This window comes from Salvelinus fontinalis, chromosome 39 (assembly GCF_029448725.1).
Source record: "Salvelinus fontinalis isolate EN_2023a chromosome 39, ASM2944872v1, whole genome shotgun sequence".
NCBI classification, from domain to species: Eukaryota; Metazoa; Chordata; class Actinopteri; order Salmoniformes; family Salmonidae; genus Salvelinus; species Salvelinus fontinalis.
Genome location: NC_074703.1, coordinates 5,252,763 through 5,267,301, shown reverse-complemented (window position 1 = coordinate 5,267,301; position 14,539 = coordinate 5,252,763). Strand labels below are relative to the sequence as shown.

The 14,539-nt window shown below is 43.1% G+C and overlaps 3 protein-coding genes across 3 annotated transcripts; 1 reads left to right on the top strand and 2 right to left on the bottom strand.

The window, feature by feature from the left end:
* On the bottom strand, positions 1 to 3,069 carry apex1 (APEX nuclease (multifunctional DNA repair enzyme) 1). The gene is made up of 5 exons (XM_055905418.1): positions 2,965 to 3,069; positions 2,421 to 2,558; positions 2,105 to 2,271; positions 1,418 to 1,610; positions 1 to 1,300 (listed from the first exon to the last, which is right to left on the bottom strand). The coding sequence occupies exons 2-5, from the start codon at positions 2,482 to 2,484 to the stop codon at positions 786 to 788; spliced, it is 939 nt and encodes a 312-aa protein (XP_055761393.1). The 5' UTR covers positions 2,485 to 2,558; positions 2,965 to 3,069; the 3' UTR covers positions 1 to 785.
* A 78-nt stretch (positions 3,070 to 3,147) lies between these two features.
* Positions 3,148 to 7,743, top strand: osgep (O-sialoglycoprotein endopeptidase). Its single transcript, XM_055905417.1, has 12 exons — positions 3,148 to 3,326; positions 3,817 to 3,936; positions 4,042 to 4,161; positions 4,262 to 4,437; positions 4,581 to 4,676; positions 4,951 to 5,000; positions 5,095 to 5,173; positions 5,277 to 5,342; positions 5,520 to 5,610; positions 5,773 to 5,848; positions 6,041 to 6,139; positions 6,441 to 7,743. The coding sequence occupies exons 2-12, from the start codon at positions 3,822 to 3,824 to the stop codon at positions 6,478 to 6,480; spliced, it is 1,008 nt and encodes a 335-aa protein (XP_055761392.1). The 5' UTR covers positions 3,148 to 3,326; positions 3,817 to 3,821; the 3' UTR covers positions 6,481 to 7,743.
* A 14-nt stretch (positions 7,744 to 7,757) lies between these two features.
* si:ch211-214j24.10 (uncharacterized protein LOC558894 homolog) lies at positions 7,758 to 11,828 on the bottom strand. Its single transcript, XM_055905419.1, has 4 exons — positions 11,690 to 11,828; positions 10,128 to 10,928; positions 9,967 to 9,999; positions 7,758 to 8,528 (listed from the first exon to the last, which is right to left on the bottom strand). Exons 1-4 carry the CDS (start codon positions 11,703 to 11,705, stop codon positions 8,479 to 8,481), a joined length of 900 nt encoding a protein of 299 aa, XP_055761394.1. The 5' UTR covers positions 11,706 to 11,828; the 3' UTR covers positions 7,758 to 8,478.
* Between the last annotated feature and the right edge of the window lie 2,711 nt (positions 11,829 to 14,539).

The window sequence follows — 14,539 nt, the reverse complement described above, 5'->3', positions numbered from 1 at the left end:
CATACTTAAAACTAAACTTTATTAGATGCATGGGTACATTTACCATCTATAAACTCAAGCTATGGTTTGGGATTTTTTTTTTTACAAAACAGGCATGTCTTAGAAACTTTGCTCCGGACATTGGCAGTAAGGGGTGAGATACCACTGTCTCATATCAGCTTTGCAGAGGTTGAAGTATTTGACAATCTTAATACTGGCCATCAATCTGGGTCTGAATGTTTGCATGCTAAATCTGTACCATGATTTAATTTATCAATATTCACTCAATGGTAATGACTTCATTACCATTATATATAATATTAATGAACAAAATAGGACTCACATTCCCTTCAAAGGAGCAATGTTTCAATGACAGACTAGCAGTTATTTAGCACCAACATCAGTTTCACATGTTTAAAGAACACAGTGCCTCAGAGGACTTGCAGGGATTATGCAGTTTGTTACCAGATGCCACTTAGGAGTGCATTGTGTGGGTGGGAAAGTAAAGGACAGTGTTGAATAGTCACTTCAAATGGGTGACAGGACAATTGTGACTAGTTTATACTATTTAAGATTTGAGGTGAAAGTAAACTCCTTTGAGAATCCCAGTTTCAGTAGGTTCTGATGTTTCACTCATGTTGAGTGTGCACACCGGCATACAGATTAGTTTCAGTAGTTAGGAATGCCATGACTTCATCTGAGGTCCGCCACCTAGGTCACATTTAACATGAGAAAACAATGCATGGCCACACTGCCAAAACTATTGAACTGGGAAACAATTGATCCAGCACTTTGGCCAGACTGATCTACACAACCATGTGTAGAGTGATGGGGCAGTGGTCACTGCCCATAGCTTGGTTGCGGATCTTGCTATCACAAAGGCCTGGCAGTAGAGCAGAGGACAACACAAAGTAGTCCAGACGCCAGCCTACGTTCTTAGACCGAGAGTTCATCATGTAGGTCCAGAAGGTGTACGCGTTGGCCTGCTCGGGGTACAGCTCGCGGAAGCTGTCGGTGAAGCCTGCAGCCAGCAGCTGATTGAAGCCCTCACGCTCCTCTGCTGTGAAGCCTGCGTTTTTTTTGTTGCCTTTGGAGTTCTTCAGGTCGATCTCCTCATGGGCCACGTTCAGATCCCCACACAGCACCAGGGGCTTGCGCTTGTCCAGGTCGCTCAGGTAGGCCTTGAACTCCACATCCCAGGTCTTGCGATAGTCCAGGCGCACCAGGCCTCGGCCAGAGTTGGGCACGTAGGCGGTGACCAGGAAGAAGGTGGGGAACTCAGCAGTGATAACACGGCCCTCCTTATCATGCTCCTCTTTACCTGCAGACAGATTGGGGATAGGCAGGTTAACTAGGACACCTGGAGAGAACAGTCTGAATGAGTAAAGTTAAGACATTCACAGCCAACTAGAGTAACCAGGATCAGCCATTCACTCACCAATGCCATAGGTAACTTTGAGGGGCTCAGTCTTGCACAGCATAGCTACCCCGCTATAGCCCTCCTTCTCATCGGAGCCAGCCCAGTACTTGTGGGGGAACTCGGGCATGGAGGTGATTTCATCAGGAAGGGACTTCTCAGCGCACTTCGTCTCCTGTAGGCACAGCACATCCGGGGCCTCGTCACGCACCCACTGGGCAAGAGAGAGGGAAAATAACCAGTCAGCTCCTTCACATTGCACTGCCATGTATCAGTGTTTAAAAGGTACAGCCACTGTGCAGATGAATGAACCAGACAATAGTATTAAACAGACGTTCATACGGCTCAATGTTTAAATCTCATGCATTGTATAACTGTAGTGTGTGGACTTATTTCACATGTGTAGTTAACAATTCTATGCACTATAGCTCAACTAACCCGGTGCCTCTGCACATTGACTCTGTACCAGTACCTCTGTATATAGTTTCGCTATTGTTATTTTACTGCTGCTCTTTAACTACTTGTTATTTTTATTTACAATTCTTATTCATATTTTTAAAACTGCATTGTTGGCAAGGGACTTGTCAGTAAGCATTTCACTGTAAGGTCTACACTTGTGGTATTCGGCGCATGTGACTAATACAATTGGATTTATAGCTCAATGCCAAGTCGTAATGCAGCTTTGGACTCTGTGGTTCCCAAACTCACATCAAGGCCCTTCTTCTTGACCCAAGCTCTGAGCCCATCCACATTCCAGGAGGTGATCTTCATGTTAGCAGCACGACCATCTTTGCTGTTCATCTTATCAGGAGGGTCACTGTACAGAATGGGGGCCTCTGGTTCCTTGACCTTCTTTCCTTTCTTGGCAGCGGAAGCTGTAAGGTAACAGAGAAAACAGGAGGGGTAGTGAGACTGATGTAACAGTATGTTCTTTCCATTTGTTTTCTGCTCTGCTTCAGACATACTGTAAGTGTAAGATACATATCGCAAAAAACAGTTAACATCAATTGACTAGATGTCTCACCTGTGCCGTTGTCATGGTCACCATCTCCAGCCTCCTGCTCATTTTTCTTCGATCTTTTCGACATTCTTGCACTCGTTCTTATCCCACACACGCCCCGAAGACACACAACACGCACACACAAGTACACACGCGCCGCCGCTGGGAAAAAAGAAAAACATATGATCTAGTCATTAGCTTTATTTATAGCAGCCAATTTAGCAAATACTATAGCGATGCTTAGCTCATCAGCTACTGCCACAATAGCTACTAGCTTGTACGCCAGATATGTGATAAAGATGTTTACATTACTGCATTACATATCCATTTAACAATTCTGTAACTACTGCAAAAACAGGCGAATCTTTGATAATAAGCTAGTTAGCTAGGACATATACATAACTTTATGTGCGGCCTATGGCTCAATCCATGTCGAATGAAGATCGAGTCTGAATAAATGGGGGAAATGTGCACGAGCAACTGGCAGAAATTGAATGCAACTAATGCTGCTACTGCTACTTCTTTGCAAATTAAGAATTGAACTAGAGAGAACCCAAAGTATTCTTACTTTGCTTTTTCACAACAAAGGATTCAACCGTGTCACACTCGCGCAGTCACTCCTCCAAAACAAAGCAGTGGGTTTTGAGGAACATTGTCACACAGACACGCATTTGCTGTTAGGCTGCCCTATATTATGCCTGATGTGATTTTCCTCGGAATCCGTGAACGCACCAGGTATCAGCTCTTTATGCATGTTATGTATTTGTTTACGTCAAACATTAAATGTCTATAATTAGCTTCCAATTTGTTTTGGTTAATACAATACCTTGAAAGATACAATTATGTAAGGAAATCATCAAACGACCTCTTGTTATGGGTCCTCACTGCCTAGAGTACTGTCTGAAACCCGAAATACTCAGCAACTGAAAGGTTGGTATTACACTTTTTGCATTCTCTACTGAAATGATAATGTTTTTCATTTAAAACACGTTAAATTGGCTCTTAATGTGCCTTCGTTTTTGGCATGTGAAATGAATAATTGATGGTAGATCTAGATCGCCACCTGGTGTGCAACCCGAGTGTTAGCTAACTAATGATGCTCCTAATAGTTTTAACCAAACATGACACTGTTTTGATATCTATATTCTAGTGCTTATGTTCAACTTTTCGTATTGCTTTTAAAGAATTAATAAAAGAACATTTGTACTTTTGAGTCGTTGACATGGCACTGTTTATTCTTGTATGAACTGATGTATGCAACTGTTTCTGCTATTTGTAGCTATGTCATCGCACTCTGAACATATTTTTTTCAGATGCACACAAGACCACTAGCTATGACATTTACGACATTCTTTCAATGTGCACAAGTTTTTATTTTATTCATAACAATATAATTCTCCATCTCCCTCAACCTCTCTAGCTGTCATGACTGTAGTGATTGGATTTGAGGGCAGTGCCAACAAGATTGGTGTGGGCATTGTGAGGGATGGGGAAGTACTCTCAAACCCCAGACGCACCTACATTACACCCCCTGGTCAAGGCAAGTTGGTTGAATTCAAAGTAGACTCAAATGACAACTAAACGATTGCGTTTGTCCTAATGCTCATGTGTGTAGTTGCAGTAACAGAATAACTCTCCATCCCAGGGTTCCTGCCTAGTGAGACAGCCAGACATCACCGCAGTGTCATCCTAACAGTTCTGAAGGAGGCGCTGGAGGAGGCAGGGCTGAAGCCTGCTGACGTTGATTGCGTGGCATACACAAAGGGTCAGGAACTCCTATGTCACTGATTCCTATAAAGCTGAAATGGCCTTTTCTGACCTGTAGTACCATTCAGTTTTCACCAACACAATATTATTTACCCCAGGACCAGGGATGGGTGCCCCCTTGGTGACGGTGGCTCTGGTGGCGCGCACAGTGGCCCAGCTGTGGGGGAAGCCTCTCCTGGGTGTCAACCACTGTATTGGCCACATTGAGATGGGCCGCCTCATCACGCAAGCCAATAACCCCACTGTGCTATATGTCAGTGGGGGTAACACACAGGTCAGTCACCCATACATACTTACTAAGACAGACTTGGGATGCCCTGCACAACTTGAGAGTTCTTAGGGTTTCCCCTTAGTTAGCACTCATACCTGTCTCAACTGAGGTTTAGTTGTGCTCTAATGCAATGTTTCCTCATGAAGGTGATTGCATACTCTGAGCGGCGCTACAGGATATTTGGTGAGACAATCGACATTGCAGTGGGCAACTGCCTGGACAGGTTTGCCAGGGTGATAAAGGTGAGTTCTGCATGGCTCTTCGGGGGACTAAACTGAAACAAACCTGATTAAGTAATGCTCCTATAAAGGCTACATGCTGAAACATGTAGTCCACTTCCATCGTCTTACAAGAGTTGCTGAATATCATTTTCAATTTGCTCCTCTTTTCATGCATCTTGTTTTTAAAGCGAGATAGCAACATCATTTTTTTCTCTTTAAGATTTATTGTGGACTCGGACTATACCTTGTATAAATTGTTTTACCATTCTCATGAATCAAAATGGTTTGTGCTCAGATTTCCAATGATCCCAGCCCTGGATACAACATTGAGCAGATGGCCAAGAAGTGAGTACATGTGTTTTCTTTGGAATTGCTGTCGGCCAGTTGATATTTTCATATGTATATATTTACACCATTGATTTCCTGTTTGTTTTGTCAGGGGTACACAGTATGTGGAGCTTCCATACACAGTGAAGGGGATGGACGTGTCATTCTCTGGGATTTTATCCTATATCGAGGTAAGATGCAGAGCCAGACAGGGTTTTTGTGATAGTTAGATGGACTGTGGTTATAATAAGGGGTGCATGTTTGATGTGTTCATATTTGTCCCTTTTCTTTCAGGAAGCAGCTGGGAAGATGTTGAAATGTAATCAGTGTACAGCAGAAGACCTGTGCTTCTCCCTACAGGTCAGAACAAAAGCAATAAACTGCCCCAGTGCATTGTCAGCCTGTTTCCTGCATCGGCACGGCAACACCCTTCCCCTTCAAAATGATGGCAGCTACATGGTGGCATCATTCACTGTCTGAGAGGTGGCAGAGCACACCACTGTGTAATGATCCGTTCACTACTTGTGTGTCCTGTAGGAGACCCTGTTTTCCATGCTGGTGGAGATCACAGAGAGGGCCATGGCTCACTGCAGCTCCCAGGAAGTGCTCATCGTTGGAGGAGTTGGCTGTAAGTCAACTGTACTTCATTGTGGGGGTTGTGGGCTTTCTAATGTAATTCATTAAAACACATAAGATGTAATATCATGTAAATCTGTCTGACCACTGATTATAGATGGGCACAACTCAAACACAACCCTTCAGGAATGCTGATGAGGGTTTTGCTCTGTAGGTAATCTGCGTCTGCAGGAGATGATGGGAGTCATGTGCAAGGAGAGAGGTGCAAAGCTCTTCGCTACAGATGAGAGGTAAGGTTCTACATACTATGTTTTCAATACAAGGGATCTGACAAGTGTAACTAAGACATTCAATGCTTACCTTTATTATTTATGAACTAATACAAGTAAAATGGCTTATGTTGATGCTAATTTCATAATGTACTTTAACTTTGTACATCCTTCCGTTATTAAAATGTGATATTCTGTTTCGTTGTGTCACAGCTTTTGTATCGATAACGGAGCAATGATTGCACAGGCTGGCTGGGAGATGTTCCGGTCCGGTCAGACGACTGAGCTGTCAGACTCATGGATCACTCAAAGGTAATTCCACTATACCTGCAACTCAAATTATTCCCTTTCATTATATTATACAGTGAATCCCTTTCCTTATATTCTATTATACAGTACAGTGATTTATCATATTTATATTGTACAGTACAATGATTTCCTTTCATTCTATTGTACAGTGATTCCCTTTACATACATTTTTTAGCTAAACTGTTACAGGAAGTTCTTGTCTATTTTACAAAAGTGTATTGAGATGTTAACTGGATATTTTTGATTAAAGGTTTACCATATTGTGCTGTCCATCCAGTGACAAGAGAAACATTGTTGTTGGCAGGTACAGAACAGATGAAGTGGAGGTGACCTGGAGAGATTGACAGCTCACTACCCAACAGGCTCTAACTTGCACCCACCTTCCCTTTACCTGGATTGTATGCGTTGTGTCATGATGGAGGGAAAGAATGTAGAAATATTCTATGCCTCACTTCTATTGTTCTGAACCTCTCAACACAACAGTTTTTAGCCACACACATTAGTATTTTAGGTTTAGATTAAATCCGGACTGCAGAAAGCCTGCGCTATAGCGCGATTGAAATGTAAAGGCAATGTTCCCGCATTTGAAGAAAACACTTTTATCTTTTGATATTTTTTGGCTTTCTCTAGCGCTGGATTCAATCCGTATCGCAGAAGATCCGCATTAAAATAAGTAATTTCTGATTCAGCCAACATATGCACGTTTACCGTGAATGAAGTCTCCGCCAACTATGCCTTTAAATGTCAATATAACGCAGATCTTCCGCGATACGGATTTAATCCAGCCACTAGTCCACAATATAGCCACGTTTATACTTGGTGTTAACGTGTCCTGATCTTGTCAACATTCTGATTGCGCCCATATTTTTTGATAAATGTATACATTTAAAAGTGATTGTAATCAGATCTTCCTGACCACCTCTGGAGATAGTCAGTGATGCGTTGTAATGTAGCTAGATTTCTTTACAACTAAACAGATCTGGATTATCAAACCATTTAAATCATCCCTTCTAAAATCATTGACAGGTGGCAATATTGGCTTAGCGTTAAATACAATTTGCTTTACACTGAAAGCTGAAATTTACCTTTTTCGAGGATGGGGATCAGCAAGATTAGAACCTGTGATCTTCTGGTCCCTAATCAATGCATTGCACCAGCAGAGGTGAGGGCACTATGCCTTTTCCCCACATATTTAAATCTGTTCAGGCAGAAAGTTAGGCAAGTTTGGAACTCAAGACGCAACAGATTTCCCCCCTCCTGAGCATTTATCCAATCAAGTCGTCCAAGGATCACAATCAATTATTTTTGGGCTTTATTCAGTCCGTATTGCAGGTGTTCAGCGCCATAGAAATTGAAAGGCAATGCTCTTGCGTTAGCAGCACTGCATTCACAGTAAACACTGCATGTCGGCTAAACTGGAAATAGCCTTTACATTTCAATCGTGCTGAACTTCGGCGACAAGGATAGTCAAGCCCTCAGTTTACTTAAAAGAAAAAAAAAGGTAAATACATTTTAAACTTGTCCTTATTAACAAAGCGAATACTGCTGTGGGTTTTATGTATCGTATGTGAAAATGATAAACAATGAAGTATGAGCATTACCAGTAAGACCATGGGGCATGTCAAGTTCATTCAATTTTATTATGCAATACTGTTCACTTATCCTCCAGTGTATTTTTTTTTATATATATTTAAAATTTCAAATCATAAAAACTGAGCTAGTGTGATCATGAGTAATCATATGGATTCATGAGTAACATTCACCCAATCAGGGTACAAAAAAAACAGCATTAGGATCAGACAGGGGAAGGGTGCGTTCTTATTGTGCTGTCTGCACCCCTGTAAACTGGAGACATGATCACACATCTGTCCCGTGTAAAATACGGTGAAATGAAGCAGGTATAACATTTTCAAATTTGTGAAAAAAATAAACACCTGGTAGGGTAGGCGTACCAAGGATTGGTCACAACAGATTAGAAAGTGCTTGACGGATCCCTCACAACAGAGGACAAAACAGAAAATGTCTGATAAAACTGCAGTTCCTCACAATAAAATGACAGCTCTTAAGATTGTTAAAAAGACCAGCTCAACACGACATTAAAACAAATCATTGAGCTGATAGGAACTCCAGGTCCAATTCATTAAGGCAGGCCTTTGAAGGCGTTAGAAAAGTCCCTAGTTGTGGATCTCATCAAGGAGTTAGTCCAAAGTGTCTCAGTGTGGCTTTGTGTAAAGACATCGACCTGAGTGCGTGTGTGTGTGTGTGTGTGTGTGTGTGTGTGTGTGTGTGTGTGTGTGTGTGTGTGTGTGGGGGAGTGTTGTGGCAGACAGGTCCATGCGTCACTAGGCTGGCTGGTCCAGGGAGTTCTTATACCAAACTACCTTATTGGGATCTGAAACAGAAAATAAGACAGCATTGTCAAACCTCTCATACAATCTAGCCCTTTAGGGCTGCAGCAAGAACTTCTGAAAAAGGGAAACCCACTAGATAAAAAATAAAAAATAAAAATCTCAAGTTGTATCCTTCCTTCTTTAGAACCATTAGGGTGCATGATACAAATGTTTTTGCAGACGAGATGCAGCAAGTTTAAACGATGTCACTTGTAGGATCTCTCCTAGAACCAAAGCAATTTGCCTACTGGTCATGTTGAATAACCACAAACACTTAGAGCATGCAAATAGCCTAGTGAAAATTGTGTTCTTGCTTTCAACACCATCTACTTATTGAGAAGCTGGTGAACTTCAGTGGATTATCAGATTCCCTGTAAACCGTAGTCAGGTGAGATTTAACCCTGCCATCTCTTCATCTAGAAAGGTTAAGGGAGCCCTGTAAGGTTGCGTACAATCGCCGATACTGTGTACACTATACAGCAACAAATGCTAAGCCTCTGGCCCAGCCCATGGATTCTTTAAATATGCGGACGACACTCCACTGGTGAGATTCCTTAAAATCATATCAAGCCTCCACTGAAGGTCTTGACAGAGAAACATCCAAATTCATCTAGTGATGCTCAGACAACTTCCTTCAAAAATAAACTAAGAAAAATGGAGATGGCAATTGATTTAAAAAATATGAACAACCCCCCCCCCCCCCCCCCGAAGAGCAACGGGGAATCAGTTGATAGTGATAAAAGAAATACCATGGAATTGAGGGACAACCTGAAATTCAATGACTGTGCCCTCAAAGACAGAGAAACCACAGGAGATTGTTCTTCACTGCACACATTGCACTTATTCTTCTACGCGTTTAAACCAAAGATTATTATAACTAAACCAAGAGACCACAGCCCGTTGTTTCAAATTGGAACAAATGAGTCAGTAGTCCAAGCGGATCCTTCACATTTATATATCAGTCTCATCGTTCCATCTGTGTTTAAACCGTCTTGTATTATTGGGTGTTTTTACTTATTATGGTGGGATAATAAAATATCAACATTTAACAAATCAAACCATTAAAAGAGACAATTTAATTTGAAGTAACGTTTGTCTGTTTTTTCCCCCAACCTCGAAAGTAATGTCAAGATGAAACCATGTTCCACGACAGTCGTTGTGTAAATCCAGCTATACACCACAATTGAATGGAAAGATGAGCACCGTTTAATTTCCTGGTTTCATTGTGTGACCATATTTTCTATTAATTTGGGGTGGAGGCATATAGCTAAACTGAATTTACACCACTGATGTCGTGGGATGTGATTTTCTCTTGCAATTACACTACTTTAGAAGTCTGAAAACATCCTTTAAATTATGAGCCCTGCTTCAGAGACTAATGCCCAGCATGGAGAATCCGGTCCAAATTCTAATAATGGACCTTCCTGATGAACATCTCACCTTCTTTCTGTTTGTTGCAGGTGACATTCCATTCTAAAAATGAACAAGGTATAGTTAGGATGCATATAACATCAACCACAATTTTATGACAGATGCAACAGAAAAATAACATTTATAATAAATTCATGTATTATTGAGGTCTCAACCACATCAGCCCTTACCTATTGTGTGATAGCGCAGAGCCTCCTTTAGATGGCGACAGGTGAGAAGCAGCTTCCCATTGATCTTTGCTTCCTCCTCTCTGTACTGGTCAATGGAGATTGAGGTAGTGACAGGAACTAGGATTTCACCACTGGCCTGGACTGTGTGATGCCTCTCTTGTGTTGGGTTGGCGGTTTCACCTCCAAATGTGAGCTGAGGTGGTGCTACGGGGGCAGGGCAGGGAACTGACCCCTCTGTGGCTTGGAGGACCTCACTGATGAAACTAAGTCCCCACTGGTTCTGCAGCAGGACACCGATGGCTGGGCGGCCCTCCTCCTCCAGCACTCCACCCACAGCCCCCGACTTCACCTTCGAGGCATAGCTGATGGTTGGCTGCAGCTTGGCAGGGCTGTCCTGCACTGGAAAAGCAGGTGGGTGCTTTAGTAGAGACAGGCTGTCCTCCACCCACCTATCCTTCTGGCTCTGCTTCGGGGGCCTATCTGCTACACGCCCTGCCCCCCTGGGCCCCTCTCTGCGAGGGCCACGGCCTTTGTGCTGGCCTCTGCGATCTCTGTCTCTACGGTAGGTGAAGGCATGTACATGGGCGGGTCCATTCAGGTTGCCCTCGTGGGCCTGAGGTGAAGCTTGGCAGGGCTGCTGGTCAACCCCAGTTGGGCAGCCTCCACCTCCTCCACCACAGTTGCCAGACCCAGGTGATAGGCGGCGGTTGCCAATGTGCGCCTCTGGGTTGGTGGAGGACACAAGGCCAGCAGGATCACACAGGGTGTCAGACTCGCACACTGTGTTGGCCTCCCACGTACCTAAAGTTATATATAAGGCAAAGGAAGATCATTAAAATCCCCTAATAATTAAAAAAAAATCAAAATAATGGGAACAATTTAAAATACGCATTTATGTTAAGGTTTATTGGTGAAATTATGAACTAGCTAACTATCAAAGTACCCATCTTAACTTGTGTTAGGTTTTGTTGGGGCTTGGGGTTAACTGGCTAACTAACGTTAGCTAGCCACATAGCCACGCAGAGTTCGAATGCACGCCACGGTTGGCCTAGCTAGCTACCGATTATGCTGAATCCAGGAAAAAAAATCGAGTGGCAAATTTTATAATGACACTTAAATTACTTGTAACTAGCTAGTTAACCATTTTATGCAAGTTATGTCATATGAGCAAATAGCTATGTAACTAACGTTATAATCTTATCGAACTGCCTTGCCAACCAACCACTTGCTAACTAGCTAGCTAGTCTGCTAAGAAACAGAAAAGCAACGTGTATGTACCGTTAACAGTAGCCAACGTCAGCTAACCTGAAACGTAATTTATTTAAAACAGTAACTTATAACTAAGCAGGAGGTACTATAATAAGGCCATACAATCTACCGTTCGTCTTCCAAGTATGCATTGGAACAATAAACAATTTCCTGGCTAGCTAGCTAACATTACGTTAGATAAGTTTCATAACACCCCGGCTCCGGGAGTGTTCATTTCAGAACGTTTTGCTAACGTTGGCAAAGTAGAAAGTCACAAAGTAATGTACTAATAGCTACCAGTACCCACAACTCACCTGTTTTGATATGCATATCTTTTTGTTTAAATGTACTTCTTCTGGAATTAAACCGTTACTGAAAGTTTGTTTACAGCGGGTGTCTTAATTGTGGCCACACGGAAACTGTCGGAGGTGGAAATGACCGTCACCGTTCAACTTTGCCGGATATTGAAGCGCGAATAGAGGAGGGATATTAATCAAATAGTTTTCCCGCTCACAACCCCTTTGCAGAAAGTGATATAATAACATACTTTGTCTTAGTGATTAATAATATTAATGGATTTCCTTTTGTCTGAATCATGTGTAATCTTTAATCGTACTCTGTAATTCCATGGCTGCATCTCTGAACTCCCCCTTCAATGATGTGCCTGGATTTACCAATAACTTCTATAATCCAATTTCTGATATCTGAAATAATATTTATTTAACCCACATCAAAGTATTTCTTTCCTTTAGCTTTTCCCCCTCCCGAGGCCTCTCACCTCTCTGCCTATCCATCCTACTCTCAACATGTTTCTCAGGCGCCTCTTTCTCCCTGCTCCTCCAGTCACAGCTGCTCTCTGATGGATGAGAGTCATTCCAGTTGCTGTGCTTTTGCCTTTGCCTAGAAAAAAGCAGCAACTGGTTTCCTCTCTGTCTAGCTCTTCTACTCCTACCAACTCCACCCCTCTCTGTCTGTCCATTCCATTGATCCCTGCCATTTCCCCCCTGGTCTCGCCATGTCTGGCCCACTCTGTCCTTCTCTCTGTCTTTCTCCTTGTGGACTCTTTTCTCCTTTCTCCAGAAGCCGGCAACATCACCCAACTCACCCGGACTTCTGTGTTTCTGTGCCTGGCACCCAGGGAAGTTGACTTGTCTTCCACCCTCAAGCATTTCACCCTTTGAATTGATCTCCTCTTGAAGTCCTTCCGTTCTTTTGTATGGAAGTTTACGTTGTTGCTTTCCTTTGCCTTTCAATGGAGTCTGGGAGTCTGTCATAGGCCTAGCATTACCTTGGTTCTCCAGAACCATGATGGACATTTCATCACAGGAGATACAGATTTTTGTAACCTCTATCTCCACTTCCTTTCTTTTATCAATCTCTCTCATTTTCACATATCCATCACTGTTTCGTATCTCCTCATTGTCTCTGGCCTTCTGATGCTCTAACTTTCTTCCTGTAGGACCTTCTTCTCCATGTATGACCTCTGAAAGTATTTTTTTTTAAATCAGTTCACTCATAATTCACAAACAGGACAAACATTTATATCAACATCAACATCAGTTATGGTGGCCGGTGACTTTAATGCAGGGAAACTTAAATCAGTTCTACCGAATTTCTATCAGCATGCTAAATGTGCAACCAGAGGGAAAAAAATTCTAGACCACCTTTACTCCACACACAGAGACGTGTACAAAGCTCTCCTTCGCCCTCCATTTGGCAAATCTGACCAGAACTCTATACTCCTGATTCCTGCTTACAAGCTCAAATTAAAGCAGGAAGCACCAGTGACTCGGTCCATAAAACAGTGGTCAGATGAAGCAGATGCTAAACTACAGGACTGTTTTGCTAGCACAGACTGGAATATGTTCCGGGATTCTTCCGATGGCATTGAGGAGTACACCACATCAGTTACTGGCTTTATCAATAAGTGCATCGAGGACATCGTCCCCACAGTGACCGTACGTACATACCCCAACCAGAAGCCATGGATTACAGGCAACATTCGCACCGAGCTAAAGGGCAGAGCTGCTGCTTTCAAGGAGCGGGACTCTAACCCAGAAGCTTACAAGAAATCCCGCTCTGACCTCAGACGAACCATCAAACAGCCTAAGCGTCAATACAGGACTAAGATCTAATCGTACTAGACCGGCTCCGATGCTTGTTGGATGTGGCAGGGCTTGCAAACTATTACAGACTACAAAGGGAAGCACAACCGAGAGCTGCCCAGTGACACGAGCCTACCAGACAAGCTAAATAACTTCTAAGGTCGCTTCGAGGCAAGTAACACTGAAACATGCATGACAGCATCAGCTGTTCCGGACGACTGTGGGATCACGCTCTCCATAGCCAATGTGAGTAAGACCTTTAAACAGGTCAACATTCACAAGGCCGCAGGGCCAGATGGATACCCAGGACGTGTACTCCGAGCATGCGCTGACCAACTGGCAAGTGTCTTCACTGATATTTTCAACCTGTCCCTGACTGAGTCTGTAATACCAACATGTTTCAAGCAGACCACCATAGTCCCTGTGCCCAAGAACACTAAGGTAACCTGCCTAAATGACTACTGACCCTCGTCTGTAGCCATGAAATGCTTTGAAAGGCTGGTAATGACTCACATCAACACCATTATCCCAGAAACCGTAGACCCACTCCAATTTGCATACCGCACCAACAGATCCACAGATGATGCAATCTCTATTGCACTCCACACTGCCATTTCCCACCTGGATAAAAGGAACGCCTATGTCAGAATGCTATTCATTGACTACAGCTCAGCGTTCAACACCATAGTGCTCTCAAAGCTCATCACTAAGCTATGGACCCTGGGACTATACACCTGCAACTGGATCCTATACTTCCTGATGGGCCGCTCCCAGAGGAAGACCCTAAAAATTGTCAAAGACTCCAGCCACCCTAGTCATAGACTGTTCTCTCTGCTACCGTACGGCAAGCGGTACCGGAGCGCCATGTCTAGGTCCAAGAGGCTTCTAAACAGCATTTACCCCCAAGCCATAAGACTCCTGAACAGCTAATCAAATAGCTACCCAGACTATTTGCCACCCCCCCTATGCTGCTGCTACTCTCTGTTATTATCTATGCATAGCCACTTTAATAACCCTACCTGCATGTACATAATTACCCCAATTACCTTGACACCAGTG